Genomic DNA, 27,714 nt, shown 5'->3' with positions numbered 1-27,714 from the left:
CGCAGTCCAAACACTACAAACGGAATTCAAAGATGACCAAAAAAGCCTGGAAATGATATCCTCAACTAACACCATGGATGATGTCCAGCGGATAGTGCACCACACCCAAGCAGAGTACGACAAGCGAGGAAGAGGTCGCAAAAGGGTGCTGCAGTGGCTGCACAGTTTCTCCATCCGCATTGCCCATTACGAACGTGTCCTCGACGCATTGGCACAGCATCACCCGGAGTATGTGTCGCTTGCATGGGGGGCTCTGAAGTTGGTTTTTACGGTGAGACTCGAAGGCCCTCCGTTCTTACAAGATTACTTCTACTGACAGTACGCTAAGGGGATCATCAACCACCATGAGCTTGTGGAAAAGCTTGCCGAAGCTTTAGCCAGCATCGGTGACATACTGGCCCAAGTCAAGCTTACCGCGGAGCTGTATCAAACAGAAAGGATGGGACAAGCCATCGCGCAGCTCTACGTCTGTATCATCAAGTTCTTCGTCAAGGTGATTATATGGTACAAGCACGGCTCAGGAACTCGCATGGTACTATCCATCTTCAATCCTTTCGATGTTTCGTTCAAGAACACTTTGGAACAGCTCAGGGACGTTACAGATACAATCAACAATCTTGCCAATCAGGCCAACCAAGCAGAGGTTCGAGACATTCACGGCATAGTCAGAGAAGTTAATGGCAAGCTGCACGATGTTCAAGGCAGGGTACAAGACATGCGGGACACCATTCAAGATGCCCATGGGACAATCAAAGACGTCAAGGGTGAAGTCGATGGCATGAAACTTTGCCTACAGATGCTCATGGATAAATTCGGTCAGAACATGGTCGGCTGCGAGTACTACAGAGACGCTGTTGCCAAAGCTGTGGACGCTCGGATGTACCTTGCCAGCAAGCCTTTGTTGAACGTTCGAGACGGCGAACGTTTTGGGCAGTCCGTCCTTTCCCAACTGAAAACTTCGCTGGACCCTGAACGGAATCTCCACAAACAGCAGGTTCTGATCAAAAATCGCCAGAAAAAGCCCGGATACGTCTTCGACGTAGGCAGCGTCCTCGCCGCACTGAATCAGTGGAGCTCATGTCCAAACTCCTCTCTCCTGGTACTTCAATCGGCACCTCGAGCCAACGTTGCGGCCAAAAGTCTATGCGTCCAGTTAATTACCCAAATCCGTATTCATCACGACAACGTTTTCTACATCCTGTCTCAACCGGGCTCCGAAAAATATGAGCCCTCTATGGAGAACATTTTGAAGAGTCTCGTGGCCCAAGCCATAGGCCGGGACAGCAAGATCCTGCCGAGTTTGCACGATGGCTTCAACTTTGACAAAGTGATAGCTAGCCACTCTGAGGGAGAATGGCTGGAGCTTCTGGGCCGCATTCTCTGTAAGATTGGCATGTCCGTCATCATCGTGGAGAGCGAGGATCTCTACCGGCTTAACGGCGGCGACGAGGCGTGGCGGCTTCGCTTCCTTTCAACTTTCAAGCAATTGACACAGTACGTTGAAGCAGCTGGTGCGACTTTGAAAACGCTCGTGTTGAGCTTCGGCGCCTCCGCTCAGCAGGTAGTGGCTACATTGGGAAGTGGACCAAACATCCTACAGGCAACGGTTCATCGAGCATCTCCGTTGCCTCCTCGCTTGAAACGATCAGCTGCGGCAAGATCGGAGAAGCAACGGAAGAGTCTGCGGGCACTTGAGCTGAAGCTTTAGCGGGGCGTGGTTGCTCTGCCAAAAAAGAAAAAAAAAAACACCTTTCACTCTACCATCTCGTAACCGCAACACGACTGGTGCGTACCAGATCCTTGCTCTAATTTACAATAGCAATGAATTTCTTCTCTCTATACGAGATGTAGCATTGAATCTGTAATGTATGTACTTATTTCACTCATGCGCTTGATACGGTGGGCGTAAGCATTGCATAACGCAGTGAGCTGCTTTGCATACACTGGACCTTAAAGTACTGCCATTAGTCTCAGTAGGGACGTTAAAAGGGAGTCCTGGGGAATCTATTTTCGATATTCGCGTAAGCTTCGACCATCGGCTTACGCTTCGATGGAGACAAAATTTCCGGGCGACCACTCGTTACGGCGGGCGCAGCGGCCACTAACGATGAACCTCCGAGGACCGCCGCCTTTCGCTCGTCCGTCATCCACTCTTTACCAGGACAGCCGCCGCTGTCTCTAATTTGCCAGTGGCAATGATAATCCACAGCTAAGTAAGGCTACCATTGTACACAAGTATATGAAAATTCTGCCAAGATTGTATGCTGCCAAAGCCATGACTTTTAATATTATTTATGTACATCATTCTTTCTCTTGGAGCAGCGCGACCTTTCCAAGCAGGAAGTTCCTCCCGCATCTCGCAGAGGTAGCAGCACACGACTCTGAATTCCACGGAGAGAGGCCTTCCAGCCGTCCATGACCCTCATCCTCTCACGACCGCTTGCTCGCGAGCACCATTCCGATCGCCCTCATCTTACGAGTAGCTTCGACGTTCATACCGCACATATGTTTCAGCCATGGGCAAGTTATTATCCCCACCGGCCTTGCCGCAGCTAAGAACATTGTTGCGCTCTGGCTCTACATGTCCGCTTGAAGCTCACATTCTCAATGGTCGTCCAAGCCGGCCCTCTTACCTCCTTCGTCGAGAGCACCTACACGACGCTACGGTCATTCTCTCTCAAAACCAGGTCCATACCATACGTTTAGAAAGATCAATTCTCCATGATACGCACGATGTTCTGCCGGAAGAGAAGGAAGACCGAAGTTGACTGGACCAGTGTCGAAGAATTCATGTCCCGGTGAGCCGTGTTCTCCTCCCCGCGGTCTTCCACGCGCTTCTTGTTTCTAGACCCCAGATGATGCTGATGCCAAAGAAATATCGCACTCATCCTCAGAGTTCCACACCGTCACCCAGACGGCAGACCTGTGAGCCTGGGATAAGCGACTGTCAACAGAAAAGTAAATAGCGTCGGACAACCGCTGGGGCAGCAGCAGCAGCAACAACAACAGCGGCCAGCGCTGCAAGACAGCGGCATTGGCACCGAACAGCGTCAGACTCGCCCTCGAGAAACGGAACACAAGCTTCCGCACCTGACGATGCCCGAGGTGGTCGTCCAGATAAGCTCCGCACTACTCCCTTTACCGAAGTGGCGACGAGAGGGACGCTAGGGGACAACGGGACGAGGTCAAAGGCGGGCGTCGACTAGTGGCGACGGATGGAGTAGGTCGATCGGCAGGGCTAGCGGCCTGGAATGTGGTCTGACGGAAGTTCCTCCGGTCATACTCCAGCCCCCGAATACCCTGCTCTCTACCCGGCCCCATATCTGCCTCCGCGCCAGCACTTGGACTTGTCGTTACAGCCCGCCTACCCGATCTCGATCGCATGGCGCCCCTTGGCTGGCGTGGGCAGCTGATGCTGTCGCCGACACCGCCACCGCACCCTCCGTGGCCGTTGTTCGTACATTGTTACATAGCTTAAACGGGGCGGTAGGTGAAGCATAGCTGCGGGTGTTCCTGCAGTCTTGACGACTTTTTCTTTCCTCTTTGCGGCGGTGAGAGCTCTAGCCGCCGAAGTGGGCAGTCGTGCCATGTTGAAAATTGACTTCGTACGCCCGTTCAGACTTGATGCGCCTCGATTCCACAAGACAAGGCTCTAACCGAATGGCGGTTAGGGCGCCTGATTCACGCTGGGGTTATACATTGCAGAATTCCATCTGTGTTGGCGCTGCCGCGGATATGAATTCTTGAGTGGCTGGACAAAGGCCGGGAGAAGGTGCCATGACTGCACTGAGACGGACGCATGATCCCTAGCGCAAGCAGAAAAGCAGATGAAAAGTTCAAAAATGCTGAAAGATCAAGCAAGGGTGACAGAACTGGACCTCGGCTCGGTTGAGGTATGGTGTATAAGCTGTGGGTTGTGGTGGAAGAGATGGCGCCGTGGTGGAATACGTGCTTTATGAGAAAACAACTATCATGGCTGACCGGGAATTGTCAAGTATTAAAGATGCCCCACTATCATCGCTATCTTGTATACATCCTAAAATACTACCATTGTCAAGAAAACAATCTGACCGTATTCCCCAGCTGGCTAAAACAGCCTACAAGCAAATATTCTCGCCATATGCTCGCTGCATCTTTACTAAATTACCCATGAGAACTGTAGCTTATGAGTTCAGTAGCAAGAGTACCTTGAGACCTCTCATCATGGCCAAATGCATAGTGTTGGAAAAGTACGCCCTGTTTGCCTTGGAAAACCAAATTGAAGAAGGCAAAGGGCCAGTAAAAGATTATTCGGGATGTTGAACCCCAACTCAAACAACGAGAGAGTCCTCGGGTAATAGCGGGCAAATATGGACGCGGAACGTCGGGCTGGACGGTTCGCCTGAAGGATGAGGCATTAGCAGTCCATTATCTGATGATGGAGCATCCAAAACAAGGCCAAGGCCATACCTCCTAGGAAAAGTCTTCCCCCATTCGGGAGAGTAGTCCAAGTCCCATCGTTCAGCAGTCTGGTTCGTCCGACGAGCGTGGGGTAGCAAGTCTGCAAAGCTTTGACTTGGACAGCCTGACATGGCGCAACAAGTCAGTATAAAGCGACTTTAGGCAAGCGGGACAGGCTGGTCGTACGTCTTTTGACTGGACCCTCACCATGGCATGCCAGTTTGCGACACCCTGACCAGGTTTCAAGAGGAGGTTGTCGAACATGGGCACCGTACAGAACAGGTCTCCTTTTGTGCGGATCGTTTGCGGTTCATCTCCCACAAACACTACCGAGCGACCGAAATCGGTGCAGGTGGATCCATTCCGATTCTCCAGGGTGAAGGTGACCACTTTGGCCCGCGTCGGTTAGTCATGGCGCAGGTATGTTCATGGACTAACTTACAGTATTTGGCGGTCGCAGCCATTGTGTCAGTTGCAAGACTCTTGGACGCTGGGGATTGGACACGGAGGAGAAGCTGGATGTGCTGGTGCTGAGTAGGCTTGTATTTGTGGATAGAGCAGCTTGTGGGGGTTGTGGATGTTGGAAATGGTAATTATATAGATATTGACATTTGTATCGTCGCTGAAGTGTAAACCTTGGGTGAAAGAAACGCAAAGAACAGCATCGTCACGCTGCTGTATCGCATACGAGGCCAAGGGAAGGGTTCAAAGCGAAGGAACACTGATCTGGGAGGCACGTGCAGGAATATAAGACAACAAAGCGGCGGCGACAGGTGCGACGATCATGGCGGGCAGGAAACTCGCGTGAAGGCCAGCAAAAAGCGGAATGGCTCCTTCAGGGTGGGAGACAGCACTACAGGGCGGTGCAGAACAATGAAGAAAGCGAAAAGAGTTCTACACCTACAAGTAGAAGCGGGAGGCATATGGGCAGGTGTACGTGACACGTGGCTATGGGCACTGTGAGACATCCACAATCATGGCAGCGTCGCCTTTGTTGGCTCGACGAGAATAATGAATTGAGATTGCCAACAGTACAAGTGATGTATACAGCGGTTAATGAACGGTCCTCGGAGGATTTTGATGATGGGTAGACCAGCCGTAAGGAAGGTAGGATTGGACCGAGGGTCAGCCTGCAAGGTGGGGCGGAGCGTCGATAGGCTCGATGCGGACCAAGAAGATTGGTGCGTAGTAAATTACTTTGCATATGTGGTCAGCGCAATGAGCCAAATGAGTGGAGGGGAACAGATGGGCATACCGCCGCCGATAATGTCTGTCTTGCCGATCCGCAGTTTTTCGCCGTCATAGACGGGATACCACTTCGTATCTTTTATCAATAGATCGTCCAGCCTTATTCCGTCCAGGTTGTCTAGAGCCTGGACCTCTATGGTCTGTGGCGAAGGTAGATGGATTAGTAGGAAATGAAGCGTGGGAGGAAGGTGAGCAGAAGCATACATGTGGCGTAAGGGCACGGAGTCGAACGTGGATGACGTCAACCACGGGGTTCTCGACTTGTAGATTGGTTGATGCTGGACCATCTTCAAGGGAGCCTATGACCTCACTGCGTCCAATAAATCTGCCGAAGTTATTCAGTCGGACCCTGCGGACGGAAATGTGCTCGTAGCCCTCGGGCATGCCATCTCTCTCGGTTTGGCTGACCAGTTTGAGATCTTGGGCGGCATCGGGTCAGCAGAGGTGTGCACGGCTGATGCATCGGGTGTAGCTACCACACTCGACAGTCGGGCGAGGTTCCACACGATTAGCCATGGGTGCTAAGTATATGGTAGAGAGTAGCTGTGCTGCTTGTTGCGGACGCGGTAGTGGAGTCGTGTACTTGCGGACGCAGGCAGTTCGTGGCAAGGCAAAGACGGCATTGTCGTCGACGGGTGCACCTTCCGGGAGAGCTGGAAAGGCTTTGTTGAAATGACTGTGCCTTCCGCTCATGGCTGCGTCCGCCAGCCAGGCCGTCTAGGTGCCTTCCATGGCAGACGGGTTCCGTGACGCGCTGAAAGTCCCCGGCGACGAAGCTGGCAGCAGGATGCATGAGTCCATAAGCTCGGGCTGCGGCATTGGCAAGCGGTGCTAAGCGCTTGCTGTGACGATGGAGCGGGTCGGAAAGGTGAGAAGCGTCAAGATGCGATGAGGCTGCAACGAAGGCGACGGCGTTGGGGGCTCGACGGGAGGCGCAGCTCCGTGTTTGGCGGCGGCTTCCGGTAGAAAAAACCAAGACTCATCCAAGCCAGAGCCGCCAGCCAGCTACGCCTCGACCGGTCCACAACCCGATTGCCGGCGCTCTTCTCCGCATTCAAACCGCCCATTCGCCAACCCGGCCTCGGCTCGCGCACGAGGTGGGGAGATCGTCACTCGGTTCGATGCGACTCATACGAGAATCGGCAACAGCCACTCTCGCGACCTTGGCGGTGCATACTTATCCCGCCATTCCCCCACTCATCCTCGCCGAGGTACTCTCGTCGCCGTCGCCGAACAATGGCAACCCTCGCAGCGACAGCACCACCGCCGCCCGCCGCCACCGTCGACGTTGACCCAGAGGTACCGAGACACCCCGCCCTCGTACCGCACACCACCCGCGCCCCGCTGACCGACCGCGCAGTATGCCGATGATGCCGCCGACTCCGACTCCACCCGCGGCTCAATCGACGAACAGCTCTCCTCCTTCACGTCCTCGCTCTCCTCCAGCGTCACCGCCTACCCCATCCAGCACGGCCGCCGCTACCACGCCTACAAAGACGGCGCCTACATCCTGCCCAACGATGAGCAGGAGCAGGACCGCCTGGACGTCGCCCACGCCATGGTGACGACCCTGATCGGGGACAGACTCTTCCTTGCGCCTTTGCCCGAAGAGGGTTTCGCCGGGCGCGTCCTCGACGCAGGCTGCGGAACCGGAATATGGGCCATTTGCATGGGCGATCGCTACCCCGACGCCGACGTGCGCGGCGTGGATCTGAGTCCGATCCAGCCGTCGTGGGTGAGCGCGTCCCCCATACCTCCCTTCCTCGTCCCCCGCGCGTACCGCGGCCGCTGTCGATGCTGACCCCGGCGCGCCAGGTGCCTCCGAACGTGCACTTTGAAGTCGACGACATCGAGCGTCCCTGGGCCTACGGCGCCGCCCGTTTCGACTTCGTCTTCACCCGCTACCTCATGTCTTCGATCCGCGACTGGCCCGCCCTCATCGCGTCCGCCTTCTCGTCGCTCAAGCCCGGCGGCTGGGCCGAGTTCCAAGACTACGACGCTGTCGTCTACTCGGACGACGGCTCCTTCCGCCCCGAGCACGCTTTCCACCAGTGGAGTACCACCTTCAACGACGCCGCCGCCTCGTGGGGGCGCGATCCGTCGCCGGGACCCAAGCTCGAGAGATGGGCCAAGGAGGCGGGCTTTGTGAATGTGAGGCATGAGGTGTTCAAGCTGCCCATTGGCGGCTGGCCGCGCGACAAGAGGAAAAAGGAGGCGGGCATGTTCAATTTGATTCAGGTCTTGGATGGCCTGGAGGGGTTTACCATGAGATTGTTCACAGGTTATCTTGGGTGGAAAGAGGATGAGGTAAAGGTTTTCGTGGCCAAGGCGAGGGAGAACCTGAAGGATAGAAGTGTGCATATGTTGTACGATTATCATGTTGTTTATGGACAGAAGCCGGATAGTGCTTCACAGGAGGGTTCGCGGACATGACCGAAGTAGTCAATGCAAGCGGGAATAAGAAGGGAAGCTGACAAGCAGCACAAGTCTCCGTTTCGTAACCCTTCCCATGCAGCATTCCCCATGGCATACCCCAACTACGCCACGGAGCCGTCATGCTGCTTAGCCAGCACACCATTGCTCCCTCTCCCTCCATGATCTCGCTCTACCCGCAACCAACTTGACGCGCATGCACGCGTCCCACGTTTCGACCCCACACCCACCGAAGACATCGACGCAACCCCGCCTCGTCTCGCCTCCGCTCACTGCCGTCAACGTCGCCTCCCACTTCCGACAAGTACCACTGAGCCCGACACCCGCAACCGCCCCGGCCGAGCCCATACACAACTGCACCGCCAACTCCACTCTCACGCCTCGCTCTCCCGCCACGACTACGCCATGCTCCCTCCCCTCCCACGCCCCCCGCTCCGACCCGTCCTGCGTCGCAGTCCCGGTGACCACTCGATAGGTCTTCACAGCTGTCTTTCTCTCTCACACACACAATTTCCCTCGGCCCGTTGCCGCACCCACGACGCAGCGACGGGCAGCAGAAACACACTCCACGTACATAATAAAACACAATCTGCCATCGTACACGCAATCAACGAACAACAGCGGAAGAGGGGACCGCCAGACACGCGCGCGCGCCCAAGTCACGTCGGCGGTGGTGGCTGCGGCCCGGTCGCCCGCATCGTCTCTGATCCCACGTCGGCAGGATCGCGGGGTCAGATGTCAAGTTGGTCTACGGGAGAGGAAGCCTACCTTGGACCGCGGCGGACTGGGAATCGGACGGTGGCGCTCTGTTTCTATGCTTCGAATGTGGCGGCTGTGGTTATCTGGAGGAAGAGGGGTTTTTGTTGGCGTGGATCGCGAGTTGCTGGGCTTGGGTGTGGTGGGCGCTCTGTGGTTCGTTCGGCTGTTGCTGTTGCGGGGTGGGTGAAGTGGGTTTGCTCAAGAATGATTTGCTTGGGACCTGTGGGCGTTTGTCACGCTTTCGGGCGTGAGTTGAGGAGAGGGGATCGAAGATGGTAAGTGGACACTTCACTCACGTGGGAGCGAAGGAGGACAGAAAGATGAAATCATGGGATAATACAGCAAGAAGTATCGATTTGTGTGCGAATCACCGTAGACTATCTTGCAAACTTGTGTAGAGTCCGTACCCAAACATAAAAGCTAAAAACTACCACCAAAGCTGCGGATGTTCCTCCAACCCATTCGTGTGACGCCATGTAACAATGAGTAGGTTGGGCCGCGGCGTCTGGCTCGTTGAATGGGTGAAACCGGTGTCGACAATGGCAGGTCCTGTTGCACATTTTCTCTGGACATTGGCCGTGGATTCGTTCTGGCTGGCAAGCGCGGGAAGCTCTCCATCTCGTCGGGTACTCTCGAGGTGTAGCATGCGCTTCAACGACTGATGCCAGCATTGAAGCGAGGATGGTTCCGGAATGCTCACGAGGAGTGGCATACTGATTCGCTACCCATCGAGCGTGAAGTTTGAGATTTGGTTGTCTGGGAACAAGGCCTGACTTCTATTGGCATTCACCGGTGATAAGCGAGGAACGTTCGACCCCCCATTCGGGCTGTTCCTGGCTTGGAGAATGTTCTTGCAGAGGTTCAGGTGGCTACGTCGGAGTTGTCTTAATTCGTAGTACTTGGCGTCGTGCTGGATGACTTTGGAGATGCGTTTGGTGTTGTATCCCTCCATTTTGATAGCTTCGCCGATGACGACTGAGGTTCTGCAATGGAAGGAGCTTGCGAAGGAGCTTGAGAAGGAGTTTGAGAGAGAGCTTGGATAGGACAGATCACGCCGGCAGCTGGCTGTTATGTTGGCCATTTATGAGTTTCTCGGTCATTGATCCTACCGCGTGACGCAACTTTCGATGTTTGCCTGACCACAAAGTCGTAGTGTCACGCATGAGCGGCGCCTGAGGTGCCAAGCCTTCGGCCCATGAGGACGTTGTGGGGTTGTCTCGGCCTGGATTTGGGGGGTGTCACCCTTACATGTTGCTTTTTCGTCTCTGCAGCTGCTTACGCATCGCACCTGCAGGTCTGGCCAGTTCTTGTATGCAAATTAGGTTGGACAGATCCAAGCGACGAGGCCTAATTGATTGCTCGAATTCCTCTTGGTTCATAGAGACCGTTTAAGGAAAGTTATACACGTCGAGATTGGGGACTGCAAGCAGGCTCTGGACAGCGAATTGCATCAACCTCACCTATGCGTACCGCTCCATGAGCCTTTGCGGCAATTTGAGAAAGCCAGCGTATTTTGCAGCGGTTTTTAAAACCTACCGTGTTTGTTTCTCCACGTATCTGTGTTCTTGTAACAAGAGACCAAAAGAAAAGAACATGAATAATAACACGATAACTTTGAGATGACTGAAATTTGTAGCTGAAAAATAGATGATTTCTGCCATGGCGAAGGACTGCAGAGTAGTGGACGCCGTCAATTTCAGGTCTTCCCCGCGGTTCTTGCTGTACGGATTGAGAGGAAGCGCATACGAGTGGTGACGGGAGAAGAGGAACTTGAAGGGCAATCAAAGGGAAATGAGACCCTTGATATGCATGCTCCTTCCGCTGGATCTTAGACTTGGCAAGAAGTGAGAGCGCTGGACTCCAATAGTGTAGAGGGGGAGAGGTTTACATGGAAAGAGTTGAAGGCGTGGACGCGAAAAGATGAGCCGGGATTACGAGCGAAATGTAAGCTATCAGTCATTGGGTCTGATGGAGGAAGCAATGAACCTCCTGGGCGGAGTGGCCGGGACCGGTCAATGGCTGGTCGTCAATTGGGTGGATCCACCTGCGGAGCTCGTGCTTTCTGCAGAACCGGTAAATGTCTGTGCGGAATACTGACCGGCTCTTGGTATGCGATCAGCTGGGAGGATGTTTTAATATCAGGAGACTTTTTGCCCATCATTCGGCCATGGGTCAGTACTAAATGTCTGCTTCATGACTTCTCATCATCCGTTATGGGAGTAGGCGTCACGACAATTGGGAAATTATTTATGATTGAGAAACACCTTGGGAGTTTAAAGTTTCTTGTCTGTTCCTGGTTCATTTTACTTCTTCTTCTTACTGGCAAGAGCAGCAGTGATGTTCTTTTCTTTGATTTCCATGAGAAGCCCTACTTTTCACTACTGTTTGCTTTCCACGTTCTGGCATGAAACCTAGGGAACTGGATTGTGGAGCTTGGATCACCCGAGCGGGCCGACATGACTCTGCACAAGGAACCTCGGACCGTCGGAAAGAGGTCTGCATTGCTTCCAATCAATCACATGGCCCAAATGGATACTAGAGCCGGCCGCGACTGCTCATGTTGGGGCGTGTCCTTATCTTCGCATCAGTGCAAGCGCCGAGAAGGGTATGCGTGCGCAAAGCAGACGCCGCCACTTGGAGCGTAGGAATTAACAGCGCTGACGTTTCTGTCCCACGTTCCCCCGCGTCAGCACACCACAATAACTGGCAGGCTGGTAGCTATCGCCCAGACATACAACTGCAGATGTACTGGCTGGCGCCACCTTTGAGTGTGTACGTGCAGGGCCGATCGGCCGTCTTGCGATTTTTCGAACACCATGCAGATCAGGTGAGCAGCGAACGACCTGACAGACTGCTCCGCACCGGACATAGGACCCTGTCTACCCTGTTTCAGACCCTGTCGCGGGGAAGGCGGAACCAACCTTAGCGGCTGTGGCCGGGCCGGTGTGCGGCCTGAACACATGCTCTTCCTGGGTGCTGTTGCACGGAAAGCATGCAAGGGCGCGACCAGCTTCCTCGTCTGCCTGGGGGAGGCATGTGAAGGACGCGCACACTGATCTGTAGGAGGACTTGTCTAGAGCACCCGTCGTCCCACCGCACCGGTCCGCTGTTCGCCTGCGCAGCATACCGAGCGCTGATCGCTGCCGTTGGTGAGGACTTGTGCGGTGCATGGCATTGAGAGTGACTTGTTTCATTTTGCTTCTTTTGCTAGCCATCAGTTGCCTGCTGCTGCCTGGCAGAGACTGTTATCAGGCGTCCACTGAGGCAGCTACCCGCCTTGCCGCCCCTTGCCATTCTGATCGCCTCCTCCCAGCATACCTTTGCCCACGAACGTCATTGTGTAATAGTCATAGCAGCCCTACAGCTAGCAATACTCCACAAAGTGATGCCTCAAGCCTGCTGTCGTACCTCGAGTCGAGCGAGCGGGACGTAAATGGCGGGCTGCGCAGATACAACTCTTGGCCCACTTGTTTGAGGAGCTTCTGAGGAGCTACCCTGTCTGTAACACGAATGCGCTCTGATGTTCCAGCCTTGATCATCCCGGTATTCCACAACTTCGCTCTCATTGGCGCATCGAATTGCCGGAAGAGTATCCGGGTTAGTAGCAGTATCGTGGAGAGTAGCCCTGTACGTGTCTTTTGACAATCAGGGCTCATTTCCAGCATGGGTACTATTGAAAGAGTGGGTATCTCTAGAGAGTATCGCTCTAACACAATGTATGCAAGCTGTTTAACAGCTCGGGAAAATGCTTTCTGGGGTTAGGTGGCAACAGTCCAGACTCGGGGGTTCAGCGCAGGTTGCCGCTCGGCCTACCGTACTTTATGTCAGTCCTACCGGCTGTACAGCCAGGCCAGTCTCTTGGTATGCGTACTGTCCCGCACTGCGGTACAACACCAAAACACCACCACACGTCTACGTATAAGCAAGGAATTGAAGACCGAGCCTAGCGGCCGCTCCTGCAGACCAAAAACTGGGTATTTCCAACAACACCAACAGCAACAACACAATCCAAAAGGCCACCAATCCCTCCCACCCACCCTCCCTCCTCACCCCCCAACCCACCACGCCTCCCTAAACCCCAGCCCCTTCCCCGCGACAACCCCACCCCCACCTTCCCGCCCCTTTTCCTTGCGTCCCTCCACCCACTCCTTCTTCGTCTCCCCCACCACCCCCCAGTACATCCGCTCCCCCGACCCGGCCCCCACCGTCATCTCCTCCCCATCCACCCCGGCAACACTCCTCCCCTTGCTGCTGCTCCTCTGCACCCGCGGCGCCACGTTCTCCCACGCACGCTCCATGCCGAGCGCTAGCACCGTGGCGCGGTCAGTCGGTGTGGGAGGGTGCGTGCGGAGGGGGTGGGGGTGCGGCCGGGAGTCGTTTTGCGTGGATGCGTCCGAGGCGGCGTCAAGGGTGCTGCGGGGGAGGAGGAGGAGCGAAGGTGCGGTGATGGTTGTGTCGATGCTGTCGATGCTGTCGATACTGTCGATGCTCTCGATGCGGTCGATTGGTGTTGGTGGCGGGGTTGGCGGCGCCGGCGGCACCGGCGGATGGGGGGTGGTGGGGGAATGGACGAGTCTCTTTATGGCGCGAGTGAAGGCAGCGGTTCCGGTCGATGATGCCGCGGAGGCTTTGTGGGTGGAGCTGTGGCGGAAGATCGTCTGGGCGGAGTTGCGGAGGCCTGTCGATGAGCGACGAACAGCGTTGCGGACGGAGGAGGAAGAGGCGCGGTAGACGGTCGTGGTTGTTGTCCAGATGTCCGAGCTGGCGCGGCCACAGCACGAGGCCCTCTCGACGCTATCGCTGTCTGCGGGTTGTTTGTCCCGGAGAAAGAGCGACATAGCTCGACGTCTCTTTAGGGAGGAGCCGCCCCAGGAGCTTTGGTCGTTGTCTGCGGCGAAGCTTTGATGGCGAAGACCAGAACCCTCCATTCTGCGTTCCTTGTAATCTTTGCATCCGGAGTTTTCGACGGGCTTGCAGAGTGGGGAAACAACTGCTATGCTGATGCTGATGGAGTGCATGGTCGAAAGGCGGCTGTGATTTTGGACTTGAGAATGGACTGGAGAGCACTGAGCACTTTCTGCTCGTTTGTGCAGGTGAAGAGGATGATACGTCATGGCCGGGTTGTGAAAAACCATGGAATGTCCATACGCGGGACGGTGTTGGGGATGCGAGAGGTCAATAAGCGCCTAAGCATTTGGCGCTAATGACATGAGATGCGGGTGGAGGACATAGGGGGTGGTTACAGGGCCACCTACCGGGGTCCGCACTAGATAAATTGCAGCGTTTAATAACGCTGCAGGGACATGGAGAGTCTTCGGACCAGCCTCGACGTGAAACTTTGCGGGTGACTGCGTGTGCCCAGTCCGCACCCATTCTCTTTTCCAAAATCAATCGAAGATAGTCGGGTTGAGTTTGAAGATCAAGAATGAGTTCGGGGCGCTCTGATTTCACGTTAAGCACTTGAAGTACATGGGCATGCTCAGTACGACGGTGGATGCAGTTTTTCACGCTAGTAACGTATGCACGCAACGACATCTCTTTGGCTCTACTTGGACCCTGAGTGGTTAGTGTATTTATCAGCGAAGACTGTGCTTGGACATAGCCAGTCCATATTCCAAGAATTTGATTCCTATGGAGCTTGGATAATGTGTGGTTGTATTGCGGACATACAAAGAGAACCTTTTTGATGTTAATAGTGGCCGTGAGCTTAATGCGAATTTGCATCGAGATTGTAGATTTGGAATGTTTGTAGGTATCATCTAGGATTCCTAATTAACCGTGTGCTGGGGACCTTACGCGAAGGCGAGTTTAGGTCTGAAGTATACGTGCATAACCTTAATAGCTTTTAATAGGATGCTATATATTCCTTATAATCTCATCTTATCCCGTTTACAATAAATACAGCGAGCATAGCGCAGCTTTAGGTACTTAGCAGCCTCTAACTTGTTTAGTGCTTTATTGCATCTTCTCCGCCACACCGCATCCTTTGCGCAAAGCAGATCGGGTATTGGAGTACAGGCATCGTCGGGGAGTTGCGGCGTGCGGGGGTTTTGATTGGTAGGCTCTGATGACAACAAAGACGAACGGTTTGCCGGCAGCATGGTTGTCTCACTGGTCCCAAAAGTAGTTGAGAAGCCCGGTAAGTGTGGTTGTTCTTCGCTGTCCATTTACAAATTTCAACCAGATCAACGGTTGGGGGACTTGGACTTGCCCATCTTAGCCAATTCGACGGCCATGCATAGCCGTCACTGACGCAGTATTGGATGACGTGGCTTGCTTTGAAAAACGTGCAAATTACATCATGACGCCGTTGAGAGCGTGTGACTGGGTGGATATTGCGGGGAGGTGCTTCCGGCTGACAGCCATTCGGTTGACCGCAACGATACTTATCGAGATTACAGCATCTTTAAGCTTGATGCTGAGGGACCGGAGATGTTACGTGACTTACTCCGTGCGAGACCGGGGGTATGGGGGTGCTGGGAAAAAGCAAGCGGCCAAGTCTCATCGTTCACAGCGTTGGCCAAGGCAATGCATTGGCTCCAGATAATCCCCGCATGAAAGCAAAAGTATGTTGGGCTCCCAATCAATGCGATGTCAGTGCCTCCAATTACAACTCGAGAATTCAAGGAAGTGGCAGGTCACAGGCTCCGCTTTTGCCAAGGGGTGCAGGGATTCCCCAAGATGATACAGAAAAACGAAAGCCACTTGCGACACTTTGCAGTCGCACGGTTTTGAGTTCAGCGACACCTTGGCCACTCCAAGACTTGCAGCGTCCTCTAGCCGACCGCTCTGTATTCGCATCGGACATGCCATTTTCGGATTTCTGGCATATATGTATCTGCGGTTGCCCGCCGACATGCATTGCATACCACATGTTGAGTGGATGAACTGGACTAGCGGAGCTACCCCACCTTATCCTTCTGCCTGATGGAATGGCAGCGAAAGTTTGTGCAAGGCTCAAGCTTGCAGGCTCATGCCCGCGGCTCTGTAAAGAGTTCAACGTATGTATATTCTTTTTTTTTCGTGTTACCGCGGGGTGGCTGAACGGAGAAGTTGCACGGAGCCGGCTGCCTTGTTCCGGGCTCTCGCAGATGAGAAGCACAGCAAAGAAAGCATAGAAATGATCAGCGAAAAGGCAGCGAGGCAAATGCTTGGCAAGCAGATGATCAAGCGCAGAGTGAACATACTTAGCGTTTGCTGCGTAACGCGAGTTTCGGGCAGATGGCTTGGTGAGCAAGTCTGCATGGATGCGGGGCGCAATGAAATGTCTGCCTGGGGCGCGTTGGCCGCCGTCTCGTGGCTTCGATCTGCAAACCGTCGCAACGGAAATGAGATACCAGCGAGCAGGAAACCGGGTTATAGTGAGGATGCAAATTGCGAACTCTTCTCACCATTCACTTTGCTAGTGCGGCCGCCGGCACTGGTTGCGACAAGCGAGCTTTGGGCGATCGAGATTGGGGCTTCCACATTGACGGCCAGGCCTGATGATGTAGGGGATCTGAACAGGGAATGCTGACGAATCTTGCCTTTCGTCTCTGCAACCCGATCAATCAAGACCCTCCCGTTGGGGATGCTCACACCATCGCTGCGATCCTAATGCGGAGAATTGCGCGTATGCAGACTACTTTCTCACTTGCGTCAAGATAGCATGAAGAACAAGGGAGCGCCGAGTCCAGGCCTTTTCTGCACGCTCGCGAACTCACTGCACACTCTCGCGCTCAGCACCGCATGTGCCGACATAGGTAGCATCGCAGCGCGCTCGCAGCTACTTAAGCCTCGCGCAACGTGCTGTACTGAGACCTGCTTTTTCCTCCATCCCCAGAGCAGGTTCGGCCAGACGTCCTGCAACCATTTTTGTCTCGCACATTTTTTTCTCCCACACTACAGCCCGTTTGCTCGGCTTTCCCGCGGCTAGTGCAGCACCTTCTCCGCTTCCACTTTGGCACGCGCGGCCAATCCATCCACACGCCACATCCGCCCACCACCAACCAGCTTCCGCCGAAAAAAAAAAAACCCTCACCGCCCCACGACCCCCCCCCCCCCACCCTCACCGTCTCACGACCCCCCCCCCCCCCAAACAATGGGCGTAAGCCAACACCTCCCCGCCGCCGCCGCCGCCGCCGCCAGCACCACCACCGCCGCCGCCCCTCCCCCCAGTACCGTCCCAGCCATCTTCCACCCCCCCGAACAACCCGCCACCGACCACCAGCAGCACCCCTGCCACGACCCTTCCTACGTCGCCGCCCTCTTCGCCGTCTGGCGCGCCGAGTCCGCCGCCCACGAAGACCGCCGCGAGCGGCGGAAGGAGGAGCGGAAGGCGGCCAAGAGGGCGAAGGAGTCGGAAGCGAGCGACGGCGCGCGGGTCGCTGATCTGCGGCGCGAAGAGGAGGAGCGGCGGCAGCAGTTGCAGGAGGGGGGGCAAGGGGCGAAGGCGTGGAAGGAAGGGAGGGCGGAGAGGAAGAAGATGAGGGCGGAGAGGAGGCGGGCGGGGAGGTGTGGTGGGGGGGTGGGGGATGGGGTGTTGGGAGGTGAGGGGGAGGTCGGTTTGGGGGTGGGGGAATTGTAAGTTGATTTGTTCTTTTTTGTTTTGTTGTGTTGTGTTTTGTGTTTGCTTGGTATTGTGTGTTGGGGGTTGCTTGGGACGGTGGATGAGGCGTTTGTGGTAGCTGACACGGCCTGCGTTCGTGTACTGACGTTTTTCGGATCCCAATACAGATTTGATGATTCGACGGAATGACCCCGAGGTCTGAAAAGGAAGAGGGGGAGGTTTTCGGTTTGTCATGAGAAGACGGACGGACTGCGTGTTCTTACGGTTGTTTGGATGATACATCTGCATATGCACTTAATGTTTGATTCCGGATTAGTTTTGGCTCAAGGGATCGACGGCACTGGTAGCATCATGCTTTCAGTCATACCTTGTCGTTGAAGATACAGAAAGCTCGGCACTTGCTGTTACACTTAGATACCACACACAACGCATAATGCAAACAGCAAATTGACTATCACTGAGTCACTTACAGGCAGTAGGCATTCAGACAAGACACTGCGTCGATGCATCGCATGACCCCCGCCACCATGTCAGCTCAATTCGGCAGCCAATTCCGGCTTTACAGAAGGCAACACTTGGCTTGAAAGACATGTTCAGACGTTCTCGAAGATGCCTGCGTCGGCATCGTCCCTCTCGCAGCACTGCTGTGACAGGTGGTCAGCATTGCAGAGAAGCTACGGCAGTTCAACCAATGGCTGGCATGGAAAGGGGAGTGTGGTATTACAAGCATCTGCGAGCAAGGGATCGAGTACTGCATATTAATGGAACCCTTATGGATGTGCATACATCCTTGCAAGAGCAGGAGATGCATTGCCCTGTACCCGCATCCTAATTAGATATCAGGACTGTACGCATAATCCGAAATGTGCAAACCCGGGTGAATGCAACCAGATGACCTGCGAGCGGCGGCTCTATCCTCAAAGGTCAAGGTATTGGTGGTCAAAGGCAAGCTTGGTCACTCGTTTCCATGATAATGGGAATATAAAAGCAGCCCTTTTGTAGTAAACAATGTTTTGATTCGTGTCCATGCTTTAAGAATCACAATGCTTGCTATTTCTTGACCATGTTGAACGCCTACCTCGTGGAGCCACGCTACGAAAACTGACGAGGCAAGGTCTACCCAGCTCGTTTTTCGCGTTTTACTATCCAAGATTGCGACATCTAGCTGTACAGTAAGAAGACGTTGGGAGAAGAGTCAGATCTGGAGCGGAGATGTTTCCGAGAAGGCAACCGCTGAACGGTTCGCGAACCACGACGATGATCTGAAGAAGGTTAAGTTCGATAGCTCTGTGCGCGTTAAGGCTCGGACCGAACGGGGGTGCAGGATACATGAATGATCCGCGAGCTTAAATCCACGACCGAGTATCGTCGGTCCCCTTGGTGTCGTGAATCAGGACTTCCGACCGCGCAAATCGACCGACGTGAAAAACGAGTGTCATGTCCTTGAGCAAGCAGCGCGCCCGGCAAAACGCTATGACTACGCGGCTCCTCGCTACAAGGTCTAGCGAAACGGTCTACTTCTCCGGGGGCCCGTTGCAGTCTCCAGCAAATCGAGCTCGAGAGACGTACGTGTTGACGGCAAGGCCAGAACGGGCCTGTGTACACGCTCGACTTGCGGACGGGACACCGGCCGAGGAGCCGAGCCCTGGTCGGTTGTCGCGCCACCGCCAGCCGAGTAGCCCCTCCTTTCCTGGCCCCCGGCCGCATCTATTGGCCGCATCACTTCCGAGCACTTCTCCAAACTTCGCTCTTGGATCTGACGACAAGCGAGACCAGCATGGGTCGGCTGCAGATGTTCATCACGCCACCACTGCATCCGGCCAGTTTAGGAAATGGATACATGCACACAGAACGCAAGGCTCCGTCGATGCGCACAAGGGGGCTATCTAGGCATGGCACGGGACCGCTGTCTCACTAGAATGATGAAGAGTAGGCCCTCGCCTTACGGTAAGAGCAGACGGCAGTTCTGTTGCGGGTGGTCGACGCAGTGCCATGCCGCAAACTGCTTCATTCTCTACTTGAAATAGCAGCTCGCCGAGTCTCCGAGGTGGCAGAGCGGTCGGGAGTCACACATGCTCCACCAACTAAGCTGACAGGCCGGTGCTTCCATCTCTGCTGCCGCTGCCTGACTTACCTCCGCCCCCTCTTCCCAAGCTGCAGCTTAGCGAGCGTATGAGATAAGCCGGGCAGAGCCGCGAGAGCCTTTTGCACCTCCTGCATCGTCATCAAACGTAGGTAATGGCGAACGCTAGTAGTAGTACAGCCATATCCATGAGAGGCGGCGTCGCTAGTGATGCAGCTCGTCCGCAGCCTGACGTATCGGGAATGAGATCCGAGTTGTCCATGAGGCCAGGCCCCGCCCGGCAGGCAGAGGACGGTGCGAAGCGAAGGCAGCCAATCTAGACCTTGGGACGCTGGCGTAGAGTGGCTAGCTGGTGAACAGGCCACCTCGGCCGTTGCTGCTGCTGCTGCCGCCTCCGCCATCTCCACTTTTGCTCTGATACTGTGAGTTAGAGGCGAAATATGCCAGACGTTACTGTTTGAGGCAAAATTTAACAGTGTAGGCGACCGCCGCGGCGAAACACCCCATCTCTACTTTCATCGACGGGAATGTGTCTGGACCCCCGGTATCCCATGCATGCCAGGTCGCATCTCGAGCTTCCTAACACTAGCCTCCGTGCAAAGCGTCCTTGTGCTCTATGCAACTGCAACGCAAGTGAAGTGGCCACTAAAGACTCAAAATACGAACACGATCACGGCGCCAGCGCGAGCAGCGACGTCAAGAAAAGCACCCGGGAGACCAGCAGCCCTGCTAACAACACCAATTTGAGCGCACGGTCGACTTTTCAGCTCCATAGGTCGCCTCCTAAATACCCGCCAAGCTGGTACCCCCACCTTGCGACTGCCCCGTGCGCCACCGAAGATTATCTCGACTCCGCTATCACCGAGCAAGCGGATGGGCGATTCTGCCGTTTGACATTCATCTGTAGTGTAAACAGGCTGTTGTGGCTCTGCGATGGGAGCCCAACCGGGGCCGCGGATTGGTCTGAAGGGAGGAAAGTGTGAGGTTGGGCGATTCGAAGGAGTGAGGTTGGAAGGGCTGAGTGATTCGATGTTGTCCACTGTTCCTTCAAATTGACCAGGACGTCTCGCGCTCTTAGCGCTCCGTCATACCCGCTGTGTCGGTCGATTGAACAGTCCCAGGCCATTCTGAGATATCGCACTGATTAAAAGTCATCTTTACCTTGCTCATCACACCGAGAGAGCGTACGGGTTTAGGATTTTCGACAACAATCCACACCATCCAGCGGCCCCGGCATCGCGGCCGAGGACAGTCAGGCGCGGAGGTCGTCACGTAGGCACTGGGCACCACAATCGCGCTGCCGCTGCCGCTGCCGCCGCCGTCGCCGCCTACCGAGTCTCGCCAGTGCAGTCATAAAGTACTTTCTTTCATGGTCACCAACTACGGTGGGCGCAGCGGCCACTCATGCCGAACCTCCGAGAATCGCTGCGTCGATGGCTACTTACGGAGCCACTAGTTCTCGCACCACATCAGGCTCGCTTTCGCCAGTGCTGGTAAGTAGGAACCAGCTACCACAGCTGGTGGGGGAATCGCAACAGCCTGTGTTGATACTGGCGATCTTTATGAAGCAACGTATCGTCGGTTCGAGGCCATGGTTCTCGAGACTACCGAATTCAATGGAAAGATCATAGTTCGACTGTGATCTTGAGTACGTCGGCTATGGTTCTTTAGTGAGACCATACTACCGTCGGAGGCGCAGCGGAAGATGTCACAGCCTCCTTTCCCCCAGCGGCGTCCTATTTGTGCCGTCCGCAAATCTGTCAATACGATGCCCACACTTGGGACAGATACACTGTGTGGGGCCGCAGCATGGAGTCAATCAGCGAGTCTAGCAATAGCAGAGGAAACAATGAAGACGATGGAGAGCTACATGTTGGCTGGTTGAGGAAGATTTGGTGGAAAGATAAAGTGGACTTGATGGTTGGCCGACAAACACTTCACAGGCGACGCCTTTTGGCTATATAATTTTGAGCTGGCAGTCATTGGCTCAGGGCGAAGGGGAAGATCCGTTGCTTGCTGCTTGATGAAATTGAACTCATGGTTGTGCGGGTCGGTGGAGAGGTGTAGGTTGTTCGTGTTCCTGTGGGCACATGATTGCGGACCAGATCACCGCTGAGGAATTTCAACTTGTCGGCAAGCATCCGACGGAGCCTTCCAAGCCGGTTGGTCTCCAAGAACAGTTCAAGCTTATTAAGCCACACATTGACTTATAAATCCGCTCTACGCCGTATAGTTCAACTAAACGAGCGAATCGATGCCGTACCATGCTAGCCTTGGCCTTGGAGAATCACCCAGGTCTCGTGAACATGACGCACCTACACTACTACTAGTAGGATGTTGGTCATCACAGCAAATGGCAACGCGACCAAGCCGCTGTCTCGCTAATTCGCGCAACTCGCATAAGGCTGCACATACGTACCGTTGTCTTTTGTGTTCGGCTAGCGGTGTTGGGGAGACGAATGGAAGGGCTACCCTGGAGACTACGCATGCTCATCATGCTTGGTCTGTGAAAGTGGGCCGATGATTTCGTAAGAAGCCAAACCTACCTTTCGCGATGGCTGTGGAGGTAAACTTCATGTGCTGGCGGAAGGGATGGGAGATTAGCGAAGGATTGGCCGCTTGCGGGATGGAAGGGAGCCGTGAGGCTGAAACCAGCGCTATCAATTCGCGCTAATGGCCGCCCTTGGGACCAGCCTCTCGAAGCCAGCGATTCCACTGTGTATGCATGCACATGTGAAAGATTATCGGGAGCTTATCTGCCCTTGATTCGAGGGAGGCTAGCCGTTCCTGTGTCCGGAATGCGGGGTGTTTCATCAGTATCTACGCGGTTTATTTATTATCAACATGGTCTGTCTGTTTGCTTGCTTGATCCAAGCTGGCTCCTGTTCTTGATTCGTTTTGAAAAGCTATTGTACAACCTCGATTTATTTCGTCGATTGGCACCACATTCATCAAATTCTCAACTCACGGGCAACCGCGAAGTCACCGGATTGTACCGCAACCATGGCGTTTGGTTTCGGGATGTTGGGCAGTGCTGTGGAAAGGACGGTGAAAAAGACCACAGAGCTTGCTGTAAATGCCGGTAGTAAAGCGGTGGACATGGCCATTGGGGAAGACCGCAAGAATCGCATGGTGGCTGACTTTCTTAACACGCTCGCCGAGGCCCCTGGAGCAGCGGACCTGTTGACCAACGCCGCGGCAGCACTGGTCCAAAAGGTTACCCCAGCCCCAATGGCAAGGCTCCTCGAATCTCTTTGCGGGGCCTTGGACCTTCTCAAGCCCGAGGTCCTGCTGACTACCATGGTGAAAATGACACGGACGGTTGTAAAGGCAATTCTCAAGGATGCGACTCACGTCTTCACCATCCGGAAGGGAGTACTGAGTAACGAGCTCACCGGAGCCACCATCCAATTTCTGTGGGACCAACGGCACGAGGTGGTGAATTTCCTGGTCGACGTAATCGAATGCGCCAAGGGTTACGTCAAGTCCGACTCATTGACCGGGAAGCGCCATCAGCTGGATGAACACGGCCTTGACAATGAACTGGACCTCCGAGACCCGATGAACCGACACGCTCTGCTGTGCCAAGTCCAGAGGTTGGTGAAGTCCGTCGTCTACATCCTGACTCAACTGCCGCAACCGCTGAAGTTCGAGGAAATCAACATGACGGCCGAAACCCAACTGCTCACCGACTCCATACACTCTGGGGCGATCGTGAAAGTCACTCCGTCGGGCTCTCAGATCCTACAGGCAATTCCTGATGCATCGGTCAAAGATTTGAGAAGGGACTCAGCAGTAGGAGAAATGATGGCCAACGGGAACGGAGTCCAGAAAAAGATGGTCAACGGAGAACCCAGAAGAGCAGTCAACGGAGTCGCCGATCCTTCGAACCCTTCGCCGGCAGATCATAGTGACGCAAAGGTCACAGACGAGAAGTGGATATTCGTCAATGGCATCGGCACCGAGCTCTACTGGCTGCACCTCGCCTGCAAGAAACTGGCCAAGCGCTACTCGCGCGACGTGACAGGCGTCTACAACAGAGGCGATGGCATCCTATGGGACCTCATCGAGTGCGCAGGCCAAAGGAACCGTGACGGCGACCGGAACACTCAGAGCCAGGAAAACATGGTGCAAACGACAGCGAGCAGCAAAGCGGCCCAGAAGGAGTTGGTCAACCAGCTGGAGAACGCCCTGATGCAGGCCGAAGTTGGGAACAAGTACAAGTACGTTGTCATGATCGCGCATTCCCAAGGTTGCCTTGTCCTCCGCCTCGCACTCGAGACCCTGCTCCACCGCAATTCGAGCATGGTGAGGGATGCCATGCGCAATCGGCTTTGCGTCTTCACCTTTGGCAACCCCAGCGTCGATTGGCACGGCAAGCTCGACGATGTGCTCCGCACCGAGCATTTCGCAAATGAGAAGGACTTTGTCGCGAAGCTTGGAGTGCTCAAGGACGACAAGCAGTCACCGACGGAGAGAGGCTTCGACAATGTCTTCGTCAACAGAGAGAAAGAGTGGGTCGGCCACTTATTTGGCACGCAGTATAGCCTGAAGACCGAGCACTACACAGACGATCTCGACACTAAAGGTAGTAAGAGATCGTGGCTGCTCAACTGTCGGGAGGGCGAGTCTCTGGATGCAGCGAGAGTAAGTCATATTTGAACCATGATGATTGTGCTCGATAATCTAACGCGTTCCTTGTGTAGAAGCGATTGGTAGCGTGATCGTAGAAGAGTTCGGACAATGAGGATGGAGCTCACTGTAGGGTGGGATAGCAGATGGATTCAGTGCTCTATGAGGGGATGATTCGGGGTGGTAGTGGTGCAAAAAGGTCTCCGTTGATATGGGGGTAATTTCCAGCAGAGGGAACGCATAGTTTAGACTGATTGAATATATAAGGTTTTGCAAGCTCTTTGATGCATGATGTAGCCATTTTTATTCCAGTAAACACAATACCGTGCAGAAATCTGTCCGGTTATAGTGGTGGGGTGGGCACGCACTTTATCGTTGGCCGAGTTACGCACAGCATGGCAAGCGCCCTTCACATCCCAGCTTGCCGCCAGCTTCTGTAAATATCCTTCCTCTTATAGCGTGACAGCGACCTTCTGGGCGGAGATGCCCTCTTTTGAATGAACTTTCTCTAGAGTCCATGGCGGGATCCGGCTATTATGTTGCTGAGTCCCCATGACATAGTACCTACAGCTGTCCACCATAGATCCTGACATATCGGCCGGCTACGGTTTGGCTGGAATTCATTTTAAATCGCCGATACGGGGACCCTTTCAACGGCTGGTAGAGACTGAGGTCATGGTGTAGCCAATGGCGCAATGTGTCGTGGGCCGAGGCAATTCTTTGGAAAGAGTCTCCGGTGCAGCAACTCGACCACTGACGATCAGCGCTTGTTTCAACCTTTTCTCGCCATGATGGATTGTTGTTTCAGCCTTGTTGGTGGCCAATATGGTCCAAGTCATCAAATTTGTCTAGTATTCTCGTTTGCTCCTCATGTCGGATTCAACACCAGAGTTGAAAAGTGTGCGGACTCTTTGGTTGGGTTGGGATAGTAATACGAACAGACGGCAATGATGAGGTACGCCACGAGGCAGAGAAAGCCCCGAAGATAGTCGCTCTTACCGTCTCGCAAAAAGCCGCCGACCACCAAAATGGCAAGGATGAGAACAATTGCCTGGAAAGGCTCAAAAGCCAAGGTCATGTCTTTCCCAACACCCCAACCGATAAAGATGATGATGGGAGTGATGAGCATCACAGTCTGGATGCAAGATCCAATGACGTGAAACAGTGCGAAGTTCATGCGATTATCAGACGCGTCTCCGACTGCCGTCAGATGCTCGGCGGCCTTTTCGATGACTGGCACGAGAATCAGACCAACGAATGCGTCCTTGACGTGACGCTCCTCAACGATAAAGTGAATCTGATCCACGAGCAGGTAAGCAATGCAGCAGACGCAGGTGATTGAAATGACCAGAGCCAAAAGGCATTCGCTTAAGCTCAGCTTCTCCTCCTCGACGGCTTTGTCGTGGTTGTCGCCCACAAGCAAATCATGATTGAACACGTCCGAGTACAGGCTGCGGTGCGAGTTTGTTTGGTACCAGAGGTAGCTGAGGAGGTCAGTAGCTGAGCGGAACAGTTGCCGTCCATTTGACTTACACCATGTAGGAGGCCAGGAGAATGAAGGCGGTCCCACGGCTGATCTTAAGACCATCCACATCAAAATCTCCGGTCCCGCCATACTCGGTATCTTGAAGGGTGTTGATGTATGCAGAAGGAAGGATCAAAGCCACTTTGGTTAGTCAAAATCAGCCAGCTTCTTGTCAAATTCAGAACGGGGGGATGCTTACTTCCAGCAACCAGGATGAGCCCACCGCCGACCTCACCAATGGCGGCATGGAACTGCTGCTCTTCGCGCTTCATGCCGCCAATAAAGAAACACAGGCCAATGCAGAACAACAAATTTGCAAGAACAGAACCTAGAATCGCTGCCTGGATGATCTGAATCGGATCGAATGTGTCCGTCGCGGTCCGAGTGATCAGAATTGTAAAGACAACCATCTCAACAATGGAGCCTAGGGTGGTTTCAATGATCAGCCCAACCACGTTGTAGACTTTGCGGACGATCTGCTCGCCGCCGAACCCAATCAAGTTCGCTGCTGGCACCATGGCGACATAGTTGAGGATGAAGATTGCGAGGTGCCAGCTGCCCGACTCGTCGTGGCGCTTCACGAAGCCCTGTAATCATCAGCAAGCCTGGAAAACTTGAGTCTAGTCTTGCCGGGGTGACGTACAATTACAATGGCTGCTGGTACGACCACCCAGAGGATATTAAAATATCTGCACGGCGCCGAATGGTTGAAGCAGGTGCGAACAAAGTGCTGGAAATGGATGCCATGATGGCCACTTTCGCCGTAATTGTGGATGCCGAAAGCAGTGCCGGTTCTCGTGCCCGTTCTCGTGCCGCCTGCCTCAAGCGTACTCAGATCCGAAGCGTCGAAGCGCTCTTCACTCATGTCTTGACAGGTCGCCATCAGTCTGGCGCTTGGTAAGACGCGAACCGTGACGGATTCTGGATGAGGCAGCGCAAGTTTAAAAGCATGATCCGGCTAAAGCGGGATCAGGGTGTTGAAAAGCAGCCGAGGCTGCACCGGATCTACATCCAAGGCGGTGTCGACTTCAGCGTGATGTGGCAAGCTTGCATCACGGCGAGCTGTCGTGGGAAATCTGAAGTACGTTCAACGGCCACTGGCGACGGAAATAGTGGGGTAGTAAAGGGGGAGACGGATATTCGGTCCGACTTAACCGTGAGCTGGGGCTTGTGGGGTTAATCGGCATGCCGGTCACCCGCGAATGCGTGGACACAAGTCCACTTTTATTTGACGTCAGCAGACAATCCGTCGAGGAATCCAGGGGCTCGACGTGCTTGGTCTCGAGCCACTGTAGTCACACAGCTACATGCTCACATCTCTTCTTTCGGCCGTCCTTTTCAGTGAGGATTTCCACATACTCAACTACTGCAGAACGGAAGTGATTCATTCAGAGGAGGATTTTGGAAGCCACAAACATCATGCAACATCTTTGGAAACTAAAATCCATCCGGGATCCTTGGAGTCGTACTTCGACTAGGCTACAGGCAAATATTGACGAGATCCAGTACATCGGCTACTCGCACAGCGCATGACAAGCCTTGCTAAGACTTTGCCAAGGGAGGCTCATCCAGCGATCTCGTAAACTACGGCCTAGCTCTGATCAGTCTCTCCGATCTCTGCCTAACATTCTCTTTTCAGCTCTCCCAGTCCACACCAAGCACCCTGCCCTCGTCTTTGACCACGCGGCGCCCGTGCGAGAAGAGCAGGTCCGCCCCCACTCCCCAGCAGCCTGTGGCCGATGCGAGTGATCGTAGCGGGACGCCAAATATGTACCCGCACGCGATACGCAGGGCTTATGGAACCCCACCTTGGGTATTGCGAAAGGTTCTGATTGCGGACGAGGCGGAACACGTCAGCTGGCGTACCAAAGTGCTTAATGATAATGCCCTCCCATCCTCCATGACTTTCACGGCACACACACATAGCTGAATGCGCGTGCCACAGGCTGTAGCCCTAATCCAGACATGCTGCTCTGAGCTCTCCCCTGCGATCATAAGGCTGTAATTGCGGTTATTAAACAGTATTGTATGCCCCGTAACGGTCGG

General features: G+C 54.4%; 6 protein-coding genes across 6 annotated transcripts; 4 read left to right on the top strand and 2 right to left on the bottom strand.

Annotated features, from left to right (window-relative positions):
• Positions 1–73: 73 nt before the first annotated feature.
• On the top strand, positions 74–1,708 carry BKCO1_37000159 (nacht domain protein; the record flags this gene model as incomplete). Its single annotated transcript, XM_020275040.1, has 2 exons — positions 74–271; positions 320–1,708. 2 exons carry the CDS (start codon positions 74–76, stop codon positions 1,706–1,708), a joined length of 1,587 nt encoding a protein of 528 aa, XP_020128820.1.
• Positions 1,709–6,924: 5,216 nt separating this feature from the next.
• BKCO1_37000158 (methyltransferase domain-containing protein) lies at positions 6,925–8,121 on the top strand (the record flags this gene model as incomplete). The annotated part of the gene is made up of 3 exons (XM_020275039.1): positions 6,925–6,987; positions 7,049–7,423; positions 7,504–8,121. The coding sequence occupies 3 exons, from the start codon at positions 6,925–6,927 to the stop codon at positions 8,119–8,121; spliced, it is 1,056 nt and encodes a 351-aa protein (XP_020128819.1).
• A 4,805-nt stretch (positions 8,122–12,926) lies between these two features.
• On the bottom strand, positions 12,927–13,898 carry BKCO1_37000157 (uncharacterized protein; the record flags this gene model as incomplete). Its single annotated transcript, XM_020275038.1, has 1 exon — positions 12,927–13,898. One exon carries the CDS (start codon positions 13,896–13,898, stop codon positions 12,927–12,929), a length of 972 nt encoding a protein of 323 aa, XP_020128828.1.
• A 3,062-nt stretch (positions 13,899–16,960) lies between these two features.
• Positions 16,961–17,446, top strand: BKCO1_37000156 (uncharacterized protein; the record flags this gene model as incomplete). The annotated part of the gene is made up of 1 exon (XM_020275037.1): positions 16,961–17,446. One exon carries the CDS (start codon positions 16,961–16,963, stop codon positions 17,444–17,446), a length of 486 nt encoding a protein of 161 aa, XP_020128827.1.
• Positions 17,447–22,514: 5,068 nt separating this feature from the next.
• Positions 22,515–24,235, top strand: BKCO1_37000155 (uncharacterized protein; the record flags this gene model as incomplete). The annotated part of the gene is made up of 2 exons (XM_020275036.1): positions 22,515–24,158; positions 24,218–24,235. The coding sequence occupies 2 exons, from the start codon at positions 22,515–22,517 to the stop codon at positions 24,233–24,235; spliced, it is 1,662 nt and encodes a 553-aa protein (XP_020128826.1).
• Positions 24,236–25,011: 776 nt separating this feature from the next.
• Positions 25,012–26,551, bottom strand: BKCO1_37000154 (vacuolar h+\ ca2+ exchanger; the record flags this gene model as incomplete). The annotated part of the gene is made up of 4 exons (XM_020275035.1): positions 25,012–25,627; positions 25,677–25,809; positions 25,868–26,255; positions 26,312–26,551. 4 exons carry the CDS (start codon positions 26,549–26,551, stop codon positions 25,012–25,014), a joined length of 1,377 nt encoding a protein of 458 aa, XP_020128825.1.
• Between the last annotated feature and the right edge of the window lie 1,163 nt (positions 26,552–27,714).

Source organism: Diplodia corticola (genome assembly GCF_001883845.1).
Source record: "Diplodia corticola strain CBS 112549 chromosome Unknown scaffold37, whole genome shotgun sequence".
In the NCBI taxonomy this organism is placed as follows: Eukaryota; Fungi; Ascomycota; class Dothideomycetes; order Botryosphaeriales; family Botryosphaeriaceae; genus Diplodia; species Diplodia corticola.
The sequence above is the reverse complement of the archived record's forward strand: the minus strand, read 5'-3'. Positions and strand labels throughout refer to the sequence as shown.